Source organism: Chelonia mydas, chromosome 4, assembly GCF_015237465.2.
Source record: "Chelonia mydas isolate rCheMyd1 chromosome 4, rCheMyd1.pri.v2, whole genome shotgun sequence".
Classification (NCBI taxonomy): domain Eukaryota; kingdom Metazoa; phylum Chordata; order Testudines; family Cheloniidae; genus Chelonia; species Chelonia mydas.
Genome location: NC_057852.1, coordinates 54521807 through 54543498, shown reverse-complemented (window position 1 = coordinate 54543498; position 21692 = coordinate 54521807). Strand labels below are relative to the sequence as shown.

General features: G+C 41.7%; 1 protein-coding gene across 2 annotated transcripts in view; it reads left to right on the top strand.

The window, feature by feature from the left end:
- The window catches only part of FREM3 (FRAS1 related extracellular matrix 3), a 117867-nt gene that overhangs the window by 10915 nt on the left and 85260 nt on the right, over window positions 1-21692 (top strand). For both annotated transcript variants that reach the window (XR_006290621.1, XM_037897274.2), the window contains exon 2: window positions 5843-5932. Coding sequence is in view for 1 of the 2 variants with exons in the window: in XM_037897274.2 (XP_037753202.2) it covers window positions 5843-5932 (90 nt within the window). In the remaining variant the exon portion in view is untranslated. The remainder of the gene's footprint in view (window positions 1-5842; window positions 5933-21692) is intronic.

The following is a 21692-nucleotide window of genomic DNA, read 5'->3' as shown; positions in this document are numbered from 1 at the left end:
GAAAGCTTATGCTTAAATTGGTTAGTCTCTAAGGTGCCACAAGTACTCCTTTTCTTTTTGCGAATACAGACTAACACGGCTGTTACTCTGAAACCTGTCTTTATGTGATTTAGGAGCACATGCCCTATTGACTTGACTTGAAAGGGGTGCCTAAATCACTCTAAATCACATTTGAAACTGGGACTTCAGAGCCTAAATCAAGTAAATACTTTTGAAAATTGTTGCCCTAGCCTCTATTCCTGTCTTGTTGTGTAAGTTATGAGAAGTCATTCCACGTTTCTGTGCTTTGGTTTCACCATCTGTAAAAATGGGCTGAAAATGTCTGGAGATTTAGTGATGGTGTGTATTGTTCTGTCACAGGACATAAGTAATTCCCATTGATAGCAAGGTGGAGTTATTCATCTCTTATGGGGGAGAATCAAGTCTTAATTTGGCCCCAGAAGTGCTTTGACCCTAGACCTCGGGTCCACCTGCCATGGGTAGATTCCTGAACAAAGGGGGGACAAAGGTAAAAGGGGGAAGGCAGCCACCTTTGTTTCTGGATTTAGAGAAAGAAGAAAAAGCTATTAGGTTGAAAATCTGCATGATTTCAGATTTTTAGTTCTTTATTATCACTTTACTTAAAAGTCTTTCGGTTAATCTTTCAAGTTCTAATGTAGTAAAATTTGTTTACAATTCAGCTGCAAATGTTCCACACCTGTAAAGAATTAGGATTTCAGTTTAACTAAAAGTACTGAAATCAACCATGAGGCAAGCAGGTACCACTGCTATTGAAGTCCACGGGAGTTAACACCCATGTGTGGCAGGGTAGCATTAGATCCAGGACATTTGCATTGCTGAGTTGGGTATGAAGATATAGGTATTTTAAGATGCACAAAGAATGTTCACTTAAAACTGAAACTGTCAACTTATTTCTTGTGTGTGAAGAAGCAAAAGTAAAAGATCTTCAGTGAGCTTTGAATCAGACTTTTAGTGAATTCAGAAATAGTCACTATAAAGCAAAATTAATTAAAATTTCCACACTTCCCACTATTTCATCTGATACCCAGTCATTTGAAATAGTTGTATGGTACAGGTTGTTGGGGGTTTTTTTGTTTTGTTTTTTTAAAAGCACAAAACTATGGGGATCAAGTTGTTGGATCATATTAAAGAAGTTCTGTATTAAAACCACAAATGAGTTTGATTCCCCATAGTTTAAATTCCAGGGTATTACTAATTAAGAGGTCTCTTGGTTTTTGGTACTGTTTCTCTCCCTCTGTGTGTGAAACTTGCAAGCTGCTAGTTGTGTTAGTACATTCTAAGACAGAGTCTGTTCTCAAAGCAATTCACAGAGACTCAAAGCAATACTCTAACAATAGAAACAGCACCCAGAGACTCCCCGCCCTTTTGTTGTATTAACAATTGTGATTAAAATAGAGATAGAGGATGTATGTGGATGGATGCTTGGTGTGGATAATAACTGAATGATCAGGGAGGTGCCAGCCTAAGAATCCAGTGTCCATCGGCTGAAGAAGGCGTCAAGTGGAAATAACCAGAGGACCCCTGGAGGGCAGACTGGAATCCACCCAACAGCCTCAAGAATGGGAGAACCAAAGAACAAGATAACATCTTGGAGCCGTCAGGAATGTGCCATCTGCTGATTGATTCAGCAACAGCATGATGCAGCAATTCCCATAGACTGGCATAGGAAGAAATTCCTATAAAAATAGACTCTAAAAAGTCAGAACTTTGGGGTCTGATTCTGCAAACCAACTTCCAGGAGCATCAGATGAGCATCTGACAAGGCCCTGCTCCCTCCTCATGTCCAGGCCACCTGGCCAGTGGCTTGGCATGAGCAACTCTAAGGCTGGTAACTATGATAACAACTTTGCAGAACCTGTGTGTGTGTGTGTGTGTGTGTGTGTGTATGAATGAATGTGTGAATAAATATGAGATTGAATGGAATGTTATAGCTATAACTAACTGCTTGCTATGATAACAACCTTGCAGAACCTGTGTGTGTGTGTGTGTGTATGAATGAATGTGTGAATAAAGATGAGATTGAATGGAATGTTACAGCTGTAACTAACTGCTTACTATGATTCTTTCTGTATTCACAATAAATGTGGTATTTTGCCTTTTTCCCTTTAATAAGATCCTGCTGGTTTTTATTTTATTGGTACAACATTTTGGTGGAGAATTGCGAAAGGGGGAATATTGGTAAAAAACCTCAGTTATTGTAAATATTGGTGTGCACACCGCCAGCTCTAGTGAGCTAGGCATTTCTATTAGGTTAACCAGACCTGCTGGCCTCCGAGAAGGTAGCAGGGGACCTGCTGGCCTCCGAGAAGGTAGCAGGGGACCTGCTGGCCTCCGAGAAGGTAGCAGGGGACCTGCTGGCCTCCGAGAAGGTAGCAGGGGACCTGCTGGCCTCCGAGAAGGTAGCAGGGGACCTGCTGGCCTCCGAGAAGGTAGCAGGGGACCTGCTGGCCTCCGAGAAGGTAGCAGGGAAGAACAGATTAAACTAGACCTGCTGGCCTCCGAGAAGGTAGCAGGGGACCTGCTGGCCTCCGAGAAGGTAGCAGGGAAGAACAGATTAAACTAGACCTGCTGGCCTCCGAGAAGGTAGCAGGGAAGAAATAGGTTAACCAGACCTGCTGGCCTCCGAGAAGGTAGCAGGGAGAAATAGGTTAACCGGACCTGCTGGCCACCGGGAAGATAGCAGGGAACCTGCTGGCCTCCGGGAAGGTAGCAGGAGAAAAACGCATAGATTAAGCTATGATTTCAGAATCTAGGCTGTGTCACTTCCTAAGTAATACCATCAGTGACAAAGAGATTGAAATATCCATGTTAAGATGTTTAAAAGAAAACAGGGTAAGCCAGTACCAGAGGGAGGAATGGAGTCAGAAGGAACTCCAACCTCACCTTTTGTTAAAGAAATTACACCTTTTAAACAAATCCTTCAAAAATTTGGCCACAGTTCTTGGACTAAACAAGCCCTAGCTGATGTCTGCACTATTTCGGACCTAGAGGATAGATTGGCTCAGTATATCCTCATATACAAACCTTCTAGTGCTGCCAAAAGAGATGCAGCAGCAATTTGGTTGTTGTGGGAGGCATGTAAGGATTCTTCCCTCAGCTTGTCTTCATGTAAAGAGGAAAAGGCACAAATGGAAAAGGGAGCAGACAATTGGAAGGTGCTGGCTACAAATACCCAAAGCCAGCTGAAAATAGTGAAAGAGGCACTCCAGGAATACAAAAAGAGTGAAAAAGTTAACTCTGCAGAGGCTGGAGGGAGGCAGGTAAAGGGGGAGAAGGTCCTATGTACGGCACCCCCAGGCATAATTACAAAGAGAAAAGAGCAAAAAAAAAAAAAAAAAAAAGTTAACTCTGCAGAGGCTGGAGGGAATTAAGCAGCTAAAATTTGTGAAAATGTTAAAAAGGAAAAAAGTGTTAGAGAAAGAGCATTCTTGGTTTCTTTGCAGCCATTCTGAAAGAAAAATGGGCCCTTTTCCAAAGGAATGTCTGTAAATTAGCCAGGCAAAAATAAACTATCTGATTAAAATCATTTGACTGGACAATTTAGTCAAATTTGCTAAAAGAACATAAGAGGCTTCTATTGGAAATTAATTGCCTCAAATGTATAAAGGGAATGTAAGCTGAAAAAAAAAAAAAAAAAAAAACAGAGCAGTGTGGAAGGGATGTTAAGGAAAAGAAAATGTGTATGTATCTGTCTGTGTGTGTGTAAATATGTAAAGTTCTAAGGATCCATAAGAAAAAAAAAAAAAAATTAGAAATAGGAAACTACACAGCCATAGCTATGGGATGCACTGAAATGCAGATACTTGCACTAGCTACTTTGGAACACAAAATGTTCTGGGTCATATTGGGAAATATTAAGGGTTTGATGCATTTGTTAAAACAAAGAAAGAGATCATTGTTTGACACTTATCAATATGAATGGATGCAATATGTTTCCAGTATTGTAAAACCAGACTTGTTAATGGGAGAAATTGTTGTCAAAATTGCACACCAACAATCCCTGGAGGCAAAGGTATTGAAGGTTAGCCCACTACCCATATTACACATGGGATCCTTCTGGCTACCCTGGACCTCGAGCCAGTGGGCTGGGGAGGGAGGGAAGCTATTGGACACTAGAGGTTGTACCGAATGGACTCCTCAAAAGTGGGTGTGCCTCACCTTGCCTGTTGCCCCAGAACCTTGTAGTAAAGATACATCACTAGGATCGTGTATGTGGCATGAATTGGAATCACAAACTCAAATTGCCTCACAGTACCTTCTCTTGAATAGGCTACATAGAAAGTGACACTGACGATTATAAATCTTAGTGTCAAAAGGGGGATTATGTTGGATCATATTAAAGAAGTTCTGTATTAAAACCACAAATGAGTTTGATTCCCCATAGTTTAAATTCCAGGGTATTACTAATTAAGAGGTCTCTTGGTTTTTGGTACTGTTTCTCTCCCTCTGTGTGTGAAACTTGCAAGCTGCTAGTTGTGTTAGTACATTCTAAGACAGAGTCTGTTCTCAAAGCAATTCACAGAGACTCAAAGCAATACTCTAACAATAGAAACAGCACCCAGAGACTCCCCGCCCTTTTGTTGTATTAACAATTGTGATTAAAATAGAGATAGAGGATGTATGTGGATGGATGCTTGGTGTGGATAATAACTGAATGATCAGGGAGGTGCCAGCCTAAGAATCCAGTGTCCATCGGCTGAAGAAGGCGTCAAGTGGAAATAACCAGAGGACCCCTGGAGGGCAGACTGGAATCCACCCAACAGCCTCAAGAATGGGAGAACCAAAGAACAAGATAACATCTTGGAGCCGTCAGGAATGTGCCATCTGCTGATTGATTCAGCAACAGCATGATGCAGCAATTCCCATAGACTGGCATAGGAAGAAATTCCTATAAAAATAGACTCTAAAAAGTCAGAACTTTGGGGTCTGATTCTGCAAACCAACTTCCAGGAGCATCAGATGAGCATCTGACAAGGCCCTGCTCCCTCCTCATGTCCAGGCCACCTGGCCAGTGGCTTGGCATGAGCAACTCTAAGGCTGGTAACTATGATAACAACTTTGCAGAACCTGTGTGTGTGTGTGTGTGTGTGTGTATGAATGAATGTGTGAATAAATATGAGATTGAATGGAATGTTATAGCTATAACTAACTGCTTGCTATGATAACAACCTTGCAGAACCTGTGTGTGTGTGTGTGTGTATGAATGAATGTGTGAATAAAGATGAGATTGAATGGAATGTTACAGCTGTAACTAACTGCTTACTATGATTCTTTCTGTATTCACAATAAATGTGGTATTTTGCCTTTTTCCCTTTAATAAGATCCTGCTGGTTTTTATTTTATTGGTACAACAAAGTTTTATTCCCCAATGTACAATTTAGGTGTAGCATAGTCATTCTCATTATAATGTTGGTGAAGGGTTTCTGAAAACTAGAATTTGCAATTAATTTAAACTTTTAAATACTACATTAAAGAACAAATTAAAACAAAACAGAAGTTAGTTTTTAGCTTTAAATTAATAATCAGGTTAATTACTGCTGCACTGCAGAGCAAGGACCATGGTAGGAACTAATGCTACTGCAATAGAGTTTGAGTTCTTGTTTATACAATTTAAAGTGATACATCTTCTAAAACTGGCTTTTTCTTTGTTTGACAAAGAACAATGTTAAAGTATTATTCTTCAAAAACAATTAGTAATTTATGAGAATGTTATCAAATATTGTTTGCTAAATTAAAATACTAAAGTTCAAAATCTATTGGTAAGTGTTATATTCTGCAGTAAAATGCTTTGGTGATTCACTTAGCATGTTTCATTTATCAGCTGATATTGATGAAATGAAGATCAGCTATGTCTTGAAAGAGGGCGATAGTTCTACCAGTGACATCATCTACTTCTCCATTGAAGACAATGGTAAGGTTATACTTCTTATATATACTATATCTTAAAATGAGATCCAGCAACAGAATAGTATTGATATGGGAATTATAAAATACTTCACTCTATTTTACTGCAAGTTCATGAGTTTTACGTACAGTTTTATACTGAGATAATGGACGAATCACTTATTAAATATATAATGTTAAAATTAATGTAAATTGCTAAGGAAAACTAAATGGTGTAAGAAGTTCTTAATGAGTTACAAAATCTTTTACCATGGTGTTGCTAATTCAAATCTTCTCACAGTTCAGTAGTAACTAGAAGTTGTTACCATATGATTGCTGTTCAGTGGAAAGTGTTGGTTCTAGTCCAGTTCCTAGTGATCAGCCATGCTCATTACAAAAACTTAATATTACTATAGGTGGCTCTTGTTAATAGTGTCAGCAGAGAGACCAACAACAGAATCAGCATGGAGACTGAACATTACATTGCCAGCACACCATCTAGGTGGTCCGTCTAGATCAGGGGTCGGCAACCTTTTAGAAGTGGTGTGCTGAGTCTTCATTTATTCACTTTAATTTAAGGTTTTCCGTGCCAATAATACATTTTAACGTTTTTTAGAAGGTCTCTCTCTATAAGTCTATATATTATATAACTAAACTATTGTTGTATGTAAACAAGGTCTTCAAAATGTTTAAGAAGCTTCATTTAAAATTAGATTAAAATGCTGATGTTACGCTGCCAGCCCGCTCAGCCCGTTGCCGGCCTGGGGTTCCGTTCACCTAGGCCGGCAGCAGGCTGAGCGGGTCCTGCGGCAAGGAGCAGGCAGCCAGAACCCCGGGCAGGCAGCCAGAACCCCAGACCGGCAGCGGGCTGAGCGGTGCCGGCGGCCAGGACCCCAGACCAGCAGTGGGCTGACCGGCTCAGCCCACTGCTGGTCTGGGGTTCCGTCTGCCGGATCCTGCCAGCCAGGGTCCCGGCTGCCAGCCCCACTCAGCCCCGGTGCCGGTCTGGGGTCCCGGCCCTGTCCACATAGAGTGGGTACCTACCTTCTCCCGGGTTCTAGCCGTTCTCTTCCTCTCTCTGCACTGAGATGAGGGTGGGAGTGCGCTGAGTACAGGGCTGGGGGTGAAGGAGCAGGCTGGGGGTTGGGGTGCAGAGTCTGGCCAGGAGCTAGAATGAGGGAGAGGGCTCAGGGTTGGGGCAGGAGGTTTGGGTGTGGAGCTCTTACCTGGGCAGCTCCCATTTGGTGCAAGGGGTGCAGGTGGGAGTGTGTGTGTTTGTTTGTGTGTGTGTGTGCGTGTGTGTGCGTACGCGCGCGCACAGGAACTCCCGTTTGGTGCTCAGGGTGGAGGTGAGGATGTGGGGGATGCAAGAGTCAGGGCATTGGGTGTGGGGAGGCTGGGTATGTGTGGGGGGTGCAGGAGTCAGGGCAGGGGGCTTGGGGTGTGTGAGTAGGGTGCCGGAGTCATGGCTGGGGTTGTGGGGGGTGCAGGGGTAAGGACAGAGTCCTGGGGGGGGGTGTGAGGGCGGTGCAGGGGTGAGGGCAGAGGGCTGGGGGTGTGGGCTGGGGTCGTGGGGGTGCTCCCAGCCGCCTGCCCTGAGTGGCTCACGGCAGGGGGCTGGAGGGGATATGCCCTGGTTCCACCCCCCTTCCCTAAGGTCCCCGGAGCAGAGAGCGCAAGTGCGCTGCGGCTCCGCTTTTCCCTCTCCCCCTCTGTAGCAAGGGCCGTCAGCTGATTGGCCACAGGGAGGGAGAGAAGGAGGGGCAGGAACCCAGCACGCTGGGGGAAGAGGCGGGGAGGAAGGGGGATGCTTGCCTGTCCTGCAAGGAGAGAGCGGTGGGCGGGAGGGTGGAGAAGAGCGGGCCGGGCAGGATTTTTAGTGGCACGCTGCTGTCTTCTGGGGTCCCCAGCAGACAGCAGCGTGCCATTAAAAATTGGCTCACGTGCCGTCTTTGGCATGCATGCCATAGGTTGCCGACCCGTGCTCTAGATCAAGACTGAGATACTGGTATGCTGCTGATAGGGCAGCCTGGTTAAATTTGTACTGCTGTCACCTATGCTGGGGCCATCTTTACATGATGTGAATTGTCATAGCTTTATGGACTTAAATGAAGTTATGACAGTCCACACCAGTCAAGGATCTGCTGTGCAAGTATCTGTTTTGAGTACTTCAGCTTTCAGTGATGTCAGTTTGGCATTATTCACCTTATGAACACTGGTAATGCATGCACTATTTTGCCCTTTGCAGTAACGATTTATCTGAATGAAATAGTTGGGGTATTTTGCTTGTTTGTTTTAACAAGGGCTCAATCCTGCAAGTGTTTTGCATTTTGAATTCTTGTTGAAGTTAACAGGAGTTCTGCATATGGGTCCTAGTTGAGGGAAGACAGGAAGATTCATTCTGTGGTATTACCATAGCAGAAATTATCCATTGAATTTTGCAGACTGATTAACATCTGTCATTATATGCTTTCATAATAAGTGCTGCAAACTTCCTGGCTGATTCGGTGTAATGAGGCTAATGGAAGTTCTGTGTGTGGAGGGTTTGCAGGATCAGGCCCTAAGTGTAACATTCCATAAAAATTACATTTTTTTTAAATGCACCCCTTTTGAGTGTTTGCTGTCAGTCCTTAAACGAAGGCTGTAATAGCATTAAAATACTTTCTCCAAAATGGTTGACCCAAAATCAAATCTAGTTTCCGGTACAATGACTGTCACCACGTTGTTTTAGTTCAGTGTGTTATATCCTGTTCTAATTATAGGAAACAAGGAAAGCGGCCCGGTAAATGCTGCTCTTTTTGAATGGTGACTGCTGTAGTCTATTGAAAAATGGAACTGATTCTGTTCTCACTTGTGCCAGTGTACTTCACTGTAGTTAATAGAGTTATGCCAGTTTAAAACTGGTCCAGAATTAGACTCTGGACCAATGATCACGTTTATTCTTTGGCCCGCCTCTTCCTGTCCAGAGGAGAAAACGGGCTGCCTCTGAGAGCCAGTGAGCAGCGGGGAGTTTGGGCTGCAGATCTTGCCGAGGCTGGCATGCTGCACCACTCGCCGTTGAAAGGCACCCTGATATCCACCCTTCCCATTAGCACAGGCAGCGGTGGATGGAACGTTTTCTTTTCTCATTGATGTCTTTTACCACCTGCCATTAGTTCAGACTCTCCTCTGGGGTGTCAAAGCCAGAGAGGAGGAGTTGCTGTTGCTTCCTACAGTCGTAGTTCACTGTGCAAGTGGCCTTGTAAATTGTGACCCTTTGAAAGGGGATTGTACCATGCAGAGTGCCTCTTTCCACACTCCTTCCCTCTCCAGTTAGCCATACCTCTATTTGTGGAAAGCTGAGTTTGTTGACTGAGCTTCAGGCAGCTGCTAAGCAGTGGGGAGATGTTACTGCATGTCACACCCAGCCACAATCTAGCCCTGTGTAGGGGTTTCAAGATCAGGTCCATGGGCTTATAGGTACATAGAAATAGAGTCACAAGAATGACTTTGCATATTTATTGTATCATATCATATGGAAATAACATGTTATTTACAAATAGGACAAATGTCACGATGTGCAGTTGTGTTAATACAAAAATAGTTGAACCGTACATTGTTGCATGGAGACAGCTCACCTATTCTCTAGCGACTTCCAATAAAAATTGGTGTTTAGCTTGTGCCTGGGATTTACAGAGTTTAAAATGTAGGAAATGTACAAATAAATAAAATAAATGAGCTTGGGAAAAAGACCTAACTTACAGCAGAAAAGCCAAGGCAAGTGGTCATGAGCAGAGTTTGTACTTTCTCCTCAGAGTACTCAAAAATACTTCATATTATTAAAATCAAAATGTGTTAAAATATCATTGTAGATGAAAATTCAACCTCACTCAAGCTCTAAGTTATTCCTCTTTCAGCAACTGTAGCTTGGACACTTGTACATATAGGGCTAAATTGTTGCTTAAAATGATGTGAATTTACCTCATTGTGGTAATCCTTGTTTCTGCTGAGGATCCAGCTTTAACGTTCTGTGATTCCAAAGCGCACTGATATTTTTGGTATCACTTTAAAGTTCATTAAGACACTCTGTGTAAATGAGAGAACAGAAATCTGACATAAATGTCAGTGTTCTACCCACAACAGTTTATTACACAGACCCTTACAAGGTCATCTGTTGGAAAAAAGAAAGCTGATCGCAATAAAACAAATCTGTTTGCCAGCCAGTTACTCCAGGAGACTTATGGGAATGTGAACCATGTATGTTGGTGGTATATGTTTATATGACTTAGCAGATGGATGAAGTCTAACAAAGTGCAGGAAGGAATTACAACCTATTGGGTAGATCTGGCATCCAAAGCTTGAAAAGGAGCTGCTTTTATAAAGGTTTCTGTAATTACAATAAATGTGCAATAAAAGAGTTCCATTCTTAATGGCTTTCAGGGTTGCTCTCTGTTTAGACGTCAAAAGATGCTTAACAAAATGGTCTCATGAGCCGAAAGATGGGTGTGAAAGGCAAAGGATTTTTAGAATGAAGTCGGAAGATAAAACAAATGCAAGTAATGAAAAGCTAGTGGCTATAAAAGTGTCTGGTTAGATTTTAGTGTTGATCAATTACTTAGTGGAAAGCTAGAGAAATTTAATGTGATGCTGTGGTGTTTTGAAAAGGTGGGCTACATTCTATTTGCTGAAAACAAGTTTCTAAAATAAAGGCAGCATATGAAGCCAGGGCAAATGCAGCCCACCCCTCTGCAGCTGTGGAGCACCCTATGGCATTGGAAATGGTGTAGCTATTCTACGTACAGGATGGAGATGGACTTTGGGCGATGGCTTTGGGCAAAAGGAAGGCTACATAGTCGATATGCACCTCATTTTATAACAGAGCCCAGCTCTGCAGGGATTCCTTGCCTGCCGCATTCACAGCATGGGTGGGAGTGGGTGGGGTAACGTGTGTAAGCAACAAGATTCAAAGCACTTTCAGATTGGGGAAGGATGAGCTATTAGGCTACCGTAGCCGCCTCAGAATAGCTCCATAGCCTGAGTGGGGAGGATATATTCTCTTTCACCCTGTTCTCTAGAGATACCTAGTATGTTGTTCAGGATGGGCCAAATTTAGGGATTCTGCCTCCTCCGTGCAGGACTCCTGCTCAACAATGTCTGTTTTCCTTACCCAACTGAATAAATACAGGCATTTCTGAAATCCTAGGGAGAGCTAGTTTATTGGATGATTTTGCTTAAACAGTTAAGGCCATAGGCCAGAAGGCCCTGGAGCAGTGATACTCAGACCTCAGTAGTTCAGGAGCCAAATTAGCAATCAACATTACGCAGAAGAGCCACAGTAGTATAAATTCATTGTTTCATTTAATATAGTTCTCTCTCTCTCTCTTTCTAATATTCTCACAGCAAATAAGTTAACTTAGTGCAGGTTGATAACTTAATTGGTCAATAACATAGTAAAAGCATCCTGGGTGGCTAATAACTTTGATTAATAGTTAAATCACACAGTGTTTTAATACCATGTGCTGCAAAGAGTTGCAGGAGACACATTAATGAACCACTGCCCTGGAGCAAATTCAGAGACACTGGGGTTTGGAAGCCAAACTCAGTACTACTTTTGCAGGGGAGCAAATCCCATCTGAAGCTCCAATGAGATAATTTGGAGGAAACTACAAGAGCTTCTTCTCAGGATCATTTCTACAAGTTTTCCCACAGGGGACTTGTTCTCCTCTCACTTATTTTACATTCACTTTTGTCTGAAAGCAAAACTGCAAAAAGGAAAGCAAAGGTGCTGTCCTGTTGCTGTTAAGTGAACAGCTTTGTGTACAGATTCTTTACCCAGGAGTATTTGAAAAAATGAGAGCTTTGGGACTGAGCACTCAGTGCCCCACGTAAGCAGGCTAGGGGCATTTCAGCACACTTGTAATGTAAATTTTTGCTGCTTTCCTCCTTTGATACGCCTGGGAAGTGTTGTTCTTTCCCAGTCCTAGACTCCGTCATAGTGTGATGTCCCATTGTGTACTTTGCAAACTCACCATCGAACAGCATTGGAGCATGCAGACTGATAGCAATTTAGCTTAATTCCTGCCCTCCTCCCCAAGTTCCCCCAGTATTTCATGGCTTTTTAAAATTGTCAGCTGGCCATAATCTAAAAGCCAAGCTTTACAAAATTCTGTGCCTACAAGTTAGGCTCCTAAATCCTCACATAGCAGCTTAATAAGCAGCCTGATTTTCAAAAGAGCTGAGCACTTCAGTGGGAATTGTTAGGTGACAGCACTTTTGAAAATCAGGCCACTTATGCTGGGGCCTGTTTTTAGGCACTGATTTTTATTTATTTATTTATTTATTTAAATCTTGGCTTTAGTCCTTAGGGAGTTATTAAAACTATCATTCACTTCAATGAAAGTTTTGTCAAGGTAAGGAATGCAGGACTCATCCCAGTGTTCTTACTACATGTCCTTTATTTGAAAAGAAGATTCAGGACATCTATGGAATACTGGGAAGGGAACAGTCACTTACCTTAATCCTGTAGACAGCATGAATGCTGTTTTTCATCATAGTGATAGGCCACCAAAGAGAATGCATTACTATTGTTCTTTGTTTTACAATAGCACCTAGAAGTGCCAATCAAGATCGGGAGTAACCTCATTGTGCTAGGTGTTGTACAAACATCGAACAAATAAGCCCCAGTTAGATTTTGCATCCTGGCATGATGACCATAGTGGGAGCTGGCAGTTGGAAGCACTTCTAAGACCTAAGAAATTAGGAAGACATCCTGTAAATTAACATTAAAATGTGCTTTAAATACACTCTTCTGTTTATAGGTGTACCAAGGGCTAATCTGGGAGTTGTAAATCTTGATTTCATTTTGCTGACCACCTGTAAGTAAGGGCCAGATCCTGATAAAATAGCAGAAGTGCCAATCGGCCAGATTCTGCTCTCTGTTACACCATTGTAAATCTGGAGAATCTCCACTGATGAGAGTGGAAGGTCTTTGGATTAATCTGTGTGCACCTAATTTCAATGGGAGCAGATCTGGTTCCTGAGGTGTAGGTTTAGGAGGCTGACAGCTGTGGGTGATTGGCAGGAGGCCACATATGTTTGTCCCAAAGTGTCCTATAATGAGTGTGAGCGCAGATTGGCTGATATAGATTATCACCTACTTCTAGTTTGAGTATCATGTTGATTCAGATGCTGGATGAGTGAATCTGACAAGCTTCTTACTTTCCAGGATATCCTGACACCATTGTACAAAGATTAATGATCACTTCTGGATTTCTTTTGGTTTCAAAACAAGATGACTGAATCTGATAGGAACTTTCCTCCTTGCATATACTGGAATAGCATTGGGCAAGCATTATCTTGTTCCACTACATAGAACAGGAACCAGCAACGTTTGGCCCTCCAGGGTAAGCCCCCTGGTGGGCTGGGTCAGTTTGTTTACCTGCCACGTCCACAGGTTTGGCCGATCACGGCTCCTACTGGCTGCGGTTCACCGCTTCAGGTCAATGGGGGCTATGGAAAGCGGCACGGGCCGAGGGATGAGCTGGCCACTGCTTCCGGCAGCCCCCATTGGTCTGGAGCGGCGAACCGCAGCCAGTAGGAGCCGCGATCTGCTGAACCTATGGACCCAGCAGGTAAAGAAACTGGCCCGGCCACCAGAGGGCTTATCCTGGCGGGCCACGTGCCAAATGTTACCGATCCCTGACATAGCTGAATAATGCAAGCATCTTTCTATCAGAGAATAATGCAGGAAAAATATTGCAGAATAGGAGCAATCCGACAATGGGATCGGTGGAGCAGAAGCTTTGATTCTTCCCTGTTGGTCTCCAGACACTGTGGAAACTCGCTAGGAGATCAGGGCATTGTGGCTTGTGGGATTGAAGTGGGATAGAAAAAATGGAGGAGCTCTTTGTGGTAAGCTCTCCTTGGGCCTTGGAGGATTTCCAGTCAGAAATCAACCCAGAAGGTCTACACAGACATTTCTAGTGGTCAACCAGAGTAGTGCAATTTACTTAATCACTATAAGTAATTAAAAATACCCATACCCTTATTATGCAAATCTCTGTGCTCTGGCTAATGATTGCCCACAGCCAATCAGAGTGCAGGTAAGTGCATACTTGAGAAATGAGTTACTGTTATGAAAGTATCTGCACCCTGAGTGAATAAGGCAATTCAGTTCAGTACATTTCCTGTTAATGATGGAACTAGTAGTCCTAGTTGTACCTATTATATTTCCTCACCCAATTTCAGTACAAATCTTTAGTAAAACCACAATCACATTTCATTATCTTCAATTTTCTCTTCTGTTATTGTTTTTTGATTTATGAACCATTACATCATTTTATGGAGGTCAGAATAATTTAAAATATTGGACCAATTTCAACCCTGATATAACTCAACTGATTTTAGTGGAATTATATCTGGGAAGAATTTGTCTTATGTTTACAAACAAAGATGGAATAGTAGGCAGCTTGGAAGTGTACAGCCTTTGTAGTCTGAATGAAACCAATTTCCTTTCTGGTTTAAGATGGGTGAGTAAATTATTTCATTCAGCTTTAGTCACACTGATTTTCAAGGAACTGGAAGGCCTCTGCTTCATAATCAATGAATGCACTAAGCCATACTTCATAGCTGGCACTTTGTATCCTTGGCAACATTACAGCTGGAAGGATCTTCCCTTTTAGGAGCCAATACAGTAGTCAATAGACAAAGCTATGAGAGACTGCAAATGGCCTTTGGTCTGTACTCCCTCTGATGAAAGAAAAAAGTTGAACATAAGCCAGCTGGGAAGAAATTGGCAAAAAAGAAAATATATTTCTCAAGCCAATTATTTTCTAGCCCATTTTGTAATGCCATGTAACTGATGCCGTTAAACAACACATAGGTCTAGTCATTTATGACAGGTTGGAGATGCATTTCTTGTTTCCTTTTGCTAACATTGCACTTAGTATGCAGGAGAAAGTGCTATGAAGTGCCACCTACTTTTCTTCCAGAAGTCTTATTTTGCTGTCAGTTGATGAATATGTGAGTCCTTCACTGGCCATGGCATGACTAACTTGCAAAATGATTAGAAAACCTGGAAGAGAGGGAACCACACACAGTGAACAGATGGTGACTTTCATTACTTATCGACCAGGGGACACACAGAGGTCTGTTTAACTGGGAGCCTGTTTTTAGACATTTCATCAGCAATACTTCTAGTCTCTGCTAAACTGAGCAGTCCTATCAGATAAATTACGAGGCCATAAATGTACTATGGGATATTACTTTATATAAATAAAATAGAATAAGAAAGCTGGTGTCTGATTAAGGCAGTTGTGCTGTGGGAGTAAATTAAAATGTAGCTGTGTGTATTTATAAATGAAAGTGGCTGAAGTTATTTATTATCTGGGTTTTTTGTATGCTAACATGACTGCCATAACTTCAGGAAAAACTACATGACCATTGTCAATTAAGAGGGTATCATATCAATGAGTAGCAGCTGTCCAATGCAGCAAATAAGCAAACTGAAAATTAGAGGGAAAATAATTTTCTGTCCAGTCACTTTGGCTTGCAATAATGTTAGAAGTTACTTGTACCAATAAGAAGCAAAAGTAATTGAGACAAAAGTGTGATCTTTTAAGTTGATGGTGTCCCCTTTAAATCACATAATTTAATTTATGGGGGAAAGAAAGCTCTCTTTAATACACTGATTACAAATGTGAGTTGTTTTGATCTGGAACATAAGTATGATTTGCCAATTAGGGGAGTTACTGGGTAAGTGTATTGGTGATGTGCATGCATGAGAGAGTGTGACTGATCAGGACCAAATTTTCAAAATGGTGGGGTCTCCCTTTTACCTGCACAAACTGTACCCACTACTGAGTTGTCGGTGAAAATCTGAGTACTAGGTCCTATAATCAACTGATTACACCACAGATTGTGCAGTTAAATGCCCAAGTATTCAGATTTATGTCCATGGGTCATTTTACAGGCACAAATGTTGGCAAAAATTAAACCCGCAAAAGGAGGTATGGTTCATATTTATAAAATGTACTTTTAAATCTGAGTGAGGCAGTGTCATAATATTATGTTTGTTCAAAGAAACAATATGTAATGATTTGCAATATACTCCGAGCCTATTATTGCTGACTTTACTCTATGCTGACATTTAAATACTGAAGAAGTCATTATTTTTCCTGATGCTCTTCATGCAAAGCACAGTAGATGGAGTAGTGGGCACCAAACAATACCTCTCCAGGTTCTTTTATGTTCAGCAATGCTATGTATAAATAACTCTCTACCACCTGGAGGCTTCACCTTTTCTTTTTAGAGTTATTAGTACCCTTAACCTTTTGACATCCACTATTGTTGCTGCCCTGGAGACCTCTTTTCAATTACTGTAGCAAAAAGAGTAAGGAGAGTTAACTGATGCTGAAGGCTACAGGGTTTTGCTGATATCCTGCAAGACTAGTTCAGACATCTTCTAAGCATTGCATGGAAAGCTGTTTTTAAGCTTACAATTCTGTTGTATAAGGGAATTTTACTGCACTGTTTTAAAGATTGTCTGCTGACCATTTAAAAAAAATTAAGAGCATTTCCCTATTATCAGGTCAATGCCCAAAATAAGCCTATAGGTAAGGGACACTTACCACACTAGTAATATAAAGTATGTGGGGTTCTTTTGTTCTGTGGGTCCTGCTTGGGATAGCTCCCAGCATGCCTGGGGTGATGTTTATGGGAGTTTTATCATTGACATTAATGGGGCCAGGATTTCAACTATGGACTCCCACCCACCATAGACTGGTGGTGGTGCAAGTACACTACATGTGGGGTTAAGGAAAATCCTGACATTCTCTAAAAGTATGACGTTTTCTACATTTTTCTTGTTTTATACCAATCACAAAATTAAAAGAGGAGATTCAGCTACAGAGTTCAAATTCAGGTCTGAACTTCCTCAGAGTTCAAGATGTGTGTTCTGCCCATGCCCATTGCAGTAAGAAGTCTAAACTGCAAAGTTCAGATTTAGATCAGATCCAGATTCAGACTCCTTCAAGGTTGGCATAAGAGATGGGGTCTGATCCAGGGTTCTGATTTGGCTCCATCTCTAATATGAATGTTAAATGCTGTAAAAACATTTTGATTCCCCCTACCCTCTGCTCATCTGCTGCTTAGGAGTTGCACTGATTTAACACAATGCTCATAGACTGACAAACAGCAGCCAGACACTGACTACAGTGTTGTTTGGTTATTACTGATTTGGGGCCAGATTTGAAGTGACAAGAGCTATACCTGGTTACAGATCCCACACCTCTATCCAGGTACTCAGATTAATTTAATCTTGTTGAGCATGTGGAGGATTCCTCTGGTGATTTCCAGGGCTCTGTTCCTCCACTCTTTTTCCATAATATCGTCTTCCTTTCCCTTATTTAGATGTTTTATGGGTTTGACTTTCTCCATTTCCATCAAGTTATGTCATTTGTCATCATCCCAGCTATCTTCTTATGACTGTGAGATTTCCATTCTGTAGTATTAGAGACTGTAACATGGTGCCTGGTATCCATGAAAATCTAGGGGAGGGGGAGTTGTGCAGTGTCAGGGGAAGCATACCTACACAGCCCGCCATGCTCTTACCTCCTCGATGCACCCCTTGGGTTGGATAGTGCCCTCTGGGCCTAACAGAAAGCATACTCTATCCTTAGCGGAGCACAGAGAGTGAAACTGTGACACACCCTTTCCACTCCCTTTCAAACCTCACAGAGGCCAGTCAAAATCTGGATTTAAGAAGAAGAATATAGGCTAAATTTTGCCCTCTGTTTAAACATATCCAGTAAAATCAGTGGGGACATGTGAGTGTAACTGTGATCATAATGTGGCCCAAGGTGTTTTGGTTTTTGTTTTTCCCCTGTTTTTTATAAAAATCTCCATTAAAATTTTTTTTTTTATTTTTTTTTATTTTTAAGCTTTCAGCTACTGTAACTAGCTCACATCTTTTAGAAGTGTGGCGAGTAGTGCTTTTGCTTTTTGTCAGTAGGGGATAGACTGTGAATCAAAGGGGAAGTCTAATTGGTGCTGTGTATGCCCTGCATTACTCTGATTTGCCTTTAATCTTGTTGTCAGTCAGGATTTGCTCTCCTGTCCTGGGTGAAGAAAGAGTGTTGTAAAATGTACACTTATCTCACTAGGATAACAGTGTTGAAAAAATTGAGAGGTAAAACATAATATGACCCTATTGCTTTTCGTTATTGCAGAACCCGTATCTTCCCCCAAGAAAGCTAGCATTATGATACTAAGATTAGTTGTACTTTTATATGTATGTGCTTTTCTATAGGTCTTGTACCGGTGTGCATAGATAAGGCCTGATTACACTGGTTTTACACTGATGTAGTGATGTCTTCAGTACAGCTATTCCTAGTTTACACTACTGTATGTGTGATGGAAGAACTAGAGCCATAGAGTTTGGTGTGAATTATCTGTGTATACATTAGTATCAGTAGTCAAAATCAGGGAAAAATGTAAGGAAAATCAGTGTGAAATCGAGACCCCTCCTCTGTTGGTGCTGAGGGTCTGTCCTGAGTAGAATCAGCATGGTTCTCTCGAGTATGGGAGTTTGGGGAACCTGAAGTGAGGGTATGCACTGCACACAATCCACAAAACGGATTTAGATTCAGAAGAGAGGTTGGGGGAGGGACTCATCAGCCATCTTCTCTCCAGTCCTGTCTTTTTCAGGCATAAGAGGGGCACAAGCTATTTAAGCTCCAAAGGAGGGGGAGGGGCAGGTAATAGCTGAAGAGTGGCTTTGCTGTAGCTATGCAGTCTAGTTGGGAAGATTTCTGCTCCAAGGGAGTTCCCAGCATGCAGCAGGCTGCTCAGGCTATGCACAGGAGACAGAATTTGTGTCAGGTTGACGCGTCCATGGGGAACATTAGCACCAGTCTACAGTAAGATCTAATCACATCTGTCAAATAACTGCTCTCTTTTCTTCTTTTTCATCCTCCTTTCTTTCCTATTTTATTTAACTTTCCATTTCATTCTTTCCACCTTGTTGTTTTTTTTTTTTGGGGGGGGGGGGGGGGTTGGTTTTTTTTGGTTCAGGAGTTGGGTTTGTGCAGGGACTGCCTTTTTGTTCCGTTTATACAATGCCTAGCACGATAGGGTCCTGGTGCATCATTGGGGCTCCTAGATGCTACAGCAGTACAAGCAACAATAATAATCAAATGCTTCCTTGAAGTAGTAGGACAAGTTCCCCCACAGTTTAAATAGGGTTGGAGTTCATGTCCCAGCGCTTTGGGAATTACGATTCTTGTTCATGCACATAATACACACATAAAGATGAACATCAGAATTATCACTTCTTTCTTTTAAATAAGTTTTCGCTGCAGTAAATGGAAACATTTTCCCCCCAAACATTAATATTTTAAACATTCTAAACAAATTGCTTGTGTAGTAATTACTTACTCTTCACTTTTTGATACATGCATGTTTAAGCAAACCTATGTCCGTATGTGTTCTTTTTTCTGCTAACTGGTCCAAGTCTTGCCTATGATGTGTGGTGATTTTTTTCCATAATAACGTTTTCTTGTATATGAGAAACTCAGCTGATTAATCTTTTGACAGTCCAAATGAGTAGAATTCAATTCTTCGCCAAATTCCATATCTGTGGTAAAGTTTTTGCATGACGTAATTAATGACAGGTTATATCTAATATGTAGTAAGCCTAAATTAGGGCTTAAGTAAAGCATTGTTCTATTGACTGTACAAGTTGTCTCAAACATTTTCTTCCAGAACATTGCACTACCACATCACATGTAAAAGAGTGCTTTCTGTTGCTCAGAATTGCCAATTCTGTTGTAATATTTTTTTGTACTTGCACCCTTCTCACCCAAGAATCTCAAAATACTTTGAAGACATTAATTGTGATGTAAGTATTATTATACTTTGTTTTAGAGATAGGTGAACTGTGGTACAGAGACACAAAGGCAGAGCCAGGAATAGAACACATGATTTCTAATTCTTGGCCCACCTTCTCCAGGCTTTAAATAAGAAACCAAATTCCTTCCCAAGCAAGTTAAATAAAAGATTTTTTTAAACTTATATCACTGATTTTTAATAAAAATTAGAAAGGTTAGTCAACAAAGGCATGTGATTTCTTGAACAATAAAGCTTATCAAGAAATTTGCACTACAGGAATCTTTAGAATTCAGTGGGAGAATGCAGACCTCTTTTTGATACTTTTTTTTAAATGTTCTGTAATTTTGCTTTCATGCTTGACAACATTGAATGATGTATGTTACCTGAGTTGACCTCAGGAGTACAGAACTATGAGGGGCGGGATGCTTTATTTTGATACTGGTGTTTGCAAAGGCATTATGTTTCTGCTGGAAGGAACAAACATGAGCTTTAGTGGAATGAAAACACCCAAGTGTTCTTGACTGGCTTTGAATCATCCCTTATTATTTCAAGATACGCTGCTTGCAGTGTTGTAAATTAAAATTCTAGGGCCAAAATTTTTCAAACTTGTGGTTAGCTAAAAGTTAGTCATCTGTATAAGAGCACTGAGCACCCACCATTCCCAAAGACGTAAAGTAGTTTTGCCATTAAGTTACCCACATATATTTGCAAACTGAGCTATAGCTTAATTAACTTTTTTTCCTGAGAATTTTCTTTTGTTTTTGAAAAAGTGGTGACATTTTCATGCTCACCGGATCCCAAGCAAGTAGAAATGGGACCAGGTGTTTTTTCACTGTCCAGGGCGCTCTGCATAGGGCCAGGAGAACATCATTTAAATGATAGATGCAGAAGGGAAGAGAATTATTCACTCCCAAGGTGCCTTTCTTCCCCTCCCCACCATGCTGATTGTTGGGATTCCCTCTGAGACCTGTTTCCACTCAGCTTCCCAAGAACTCAGTTTGACTCCAGACTTTATCACTCAGGTGTCTTTATTTGGCATATAGCAAAGCTATATAGAGTTGATCAGACTTAAACACAGTGGGGATGGATGTAGGGTACACCACAGCTCCAAAGTTACCCCCTCCCCTTATATTCATTACACCTCTCACTGCATTTACTGTACATTGCATCACACATTTTAAGATTGACTTGGTAACTTTGCAGTAACCAGTCCCTGTGCAGCATGCGCTGTCCATGGTTTGACTTCCTCTTTACCTCATCTTTACATTCCCAACTTATTTTGTCCCTTGTTATATAGTTCATAGTATATAGTTCCCTGGGTGTTCTCCATCTTATCTTAGTTAGCTCAGACATTGTCTTCTTAAACTACTGACCTATTGCCTTACTTTATTTAGCACAAATATTGTGTTTTCAAGCTTACGACTCATTTACTTCCCTAATTCTGTCTTCCAAAAAAGGAGGCCTCCCTCCATGTATTAATTACTCATGTTGGGCCAAGCCTCAGCTACACTGATGAAACTTATTGGGATCTTCAGCTGCTTGATTAGCCTAATTAGCCTCAGAATCTCCAAAAGCTCAAGTTGTCTTCTCTAGCCTCCACATCCCCTCTTCTCAGATTCACCTCTCCATTTTCCATTGTGATCCCCCTAACTGCAGTCCCCACTTTCTTGCACCTCCTGCCCACCACTCACCATCCCAGGGGTTTGTCTTTCTGGTCTCCTTCCCCTCTCCAGTCTCCACCTCTTCATCTGGTCTCCTGCCCTGCTTTTCCTCTCCTGTCTCAACTCCTCTTCCTCCTGCATCCCCATCCTGGGTTCCCTCTCTCGTACTCTGATCTCTTCTACAGTCTTCCAGAGAATAGTAGAACACTTCTCAGGCAGAACACTTACCAATATAATAAAATGGACTTGATTAGCCTGATC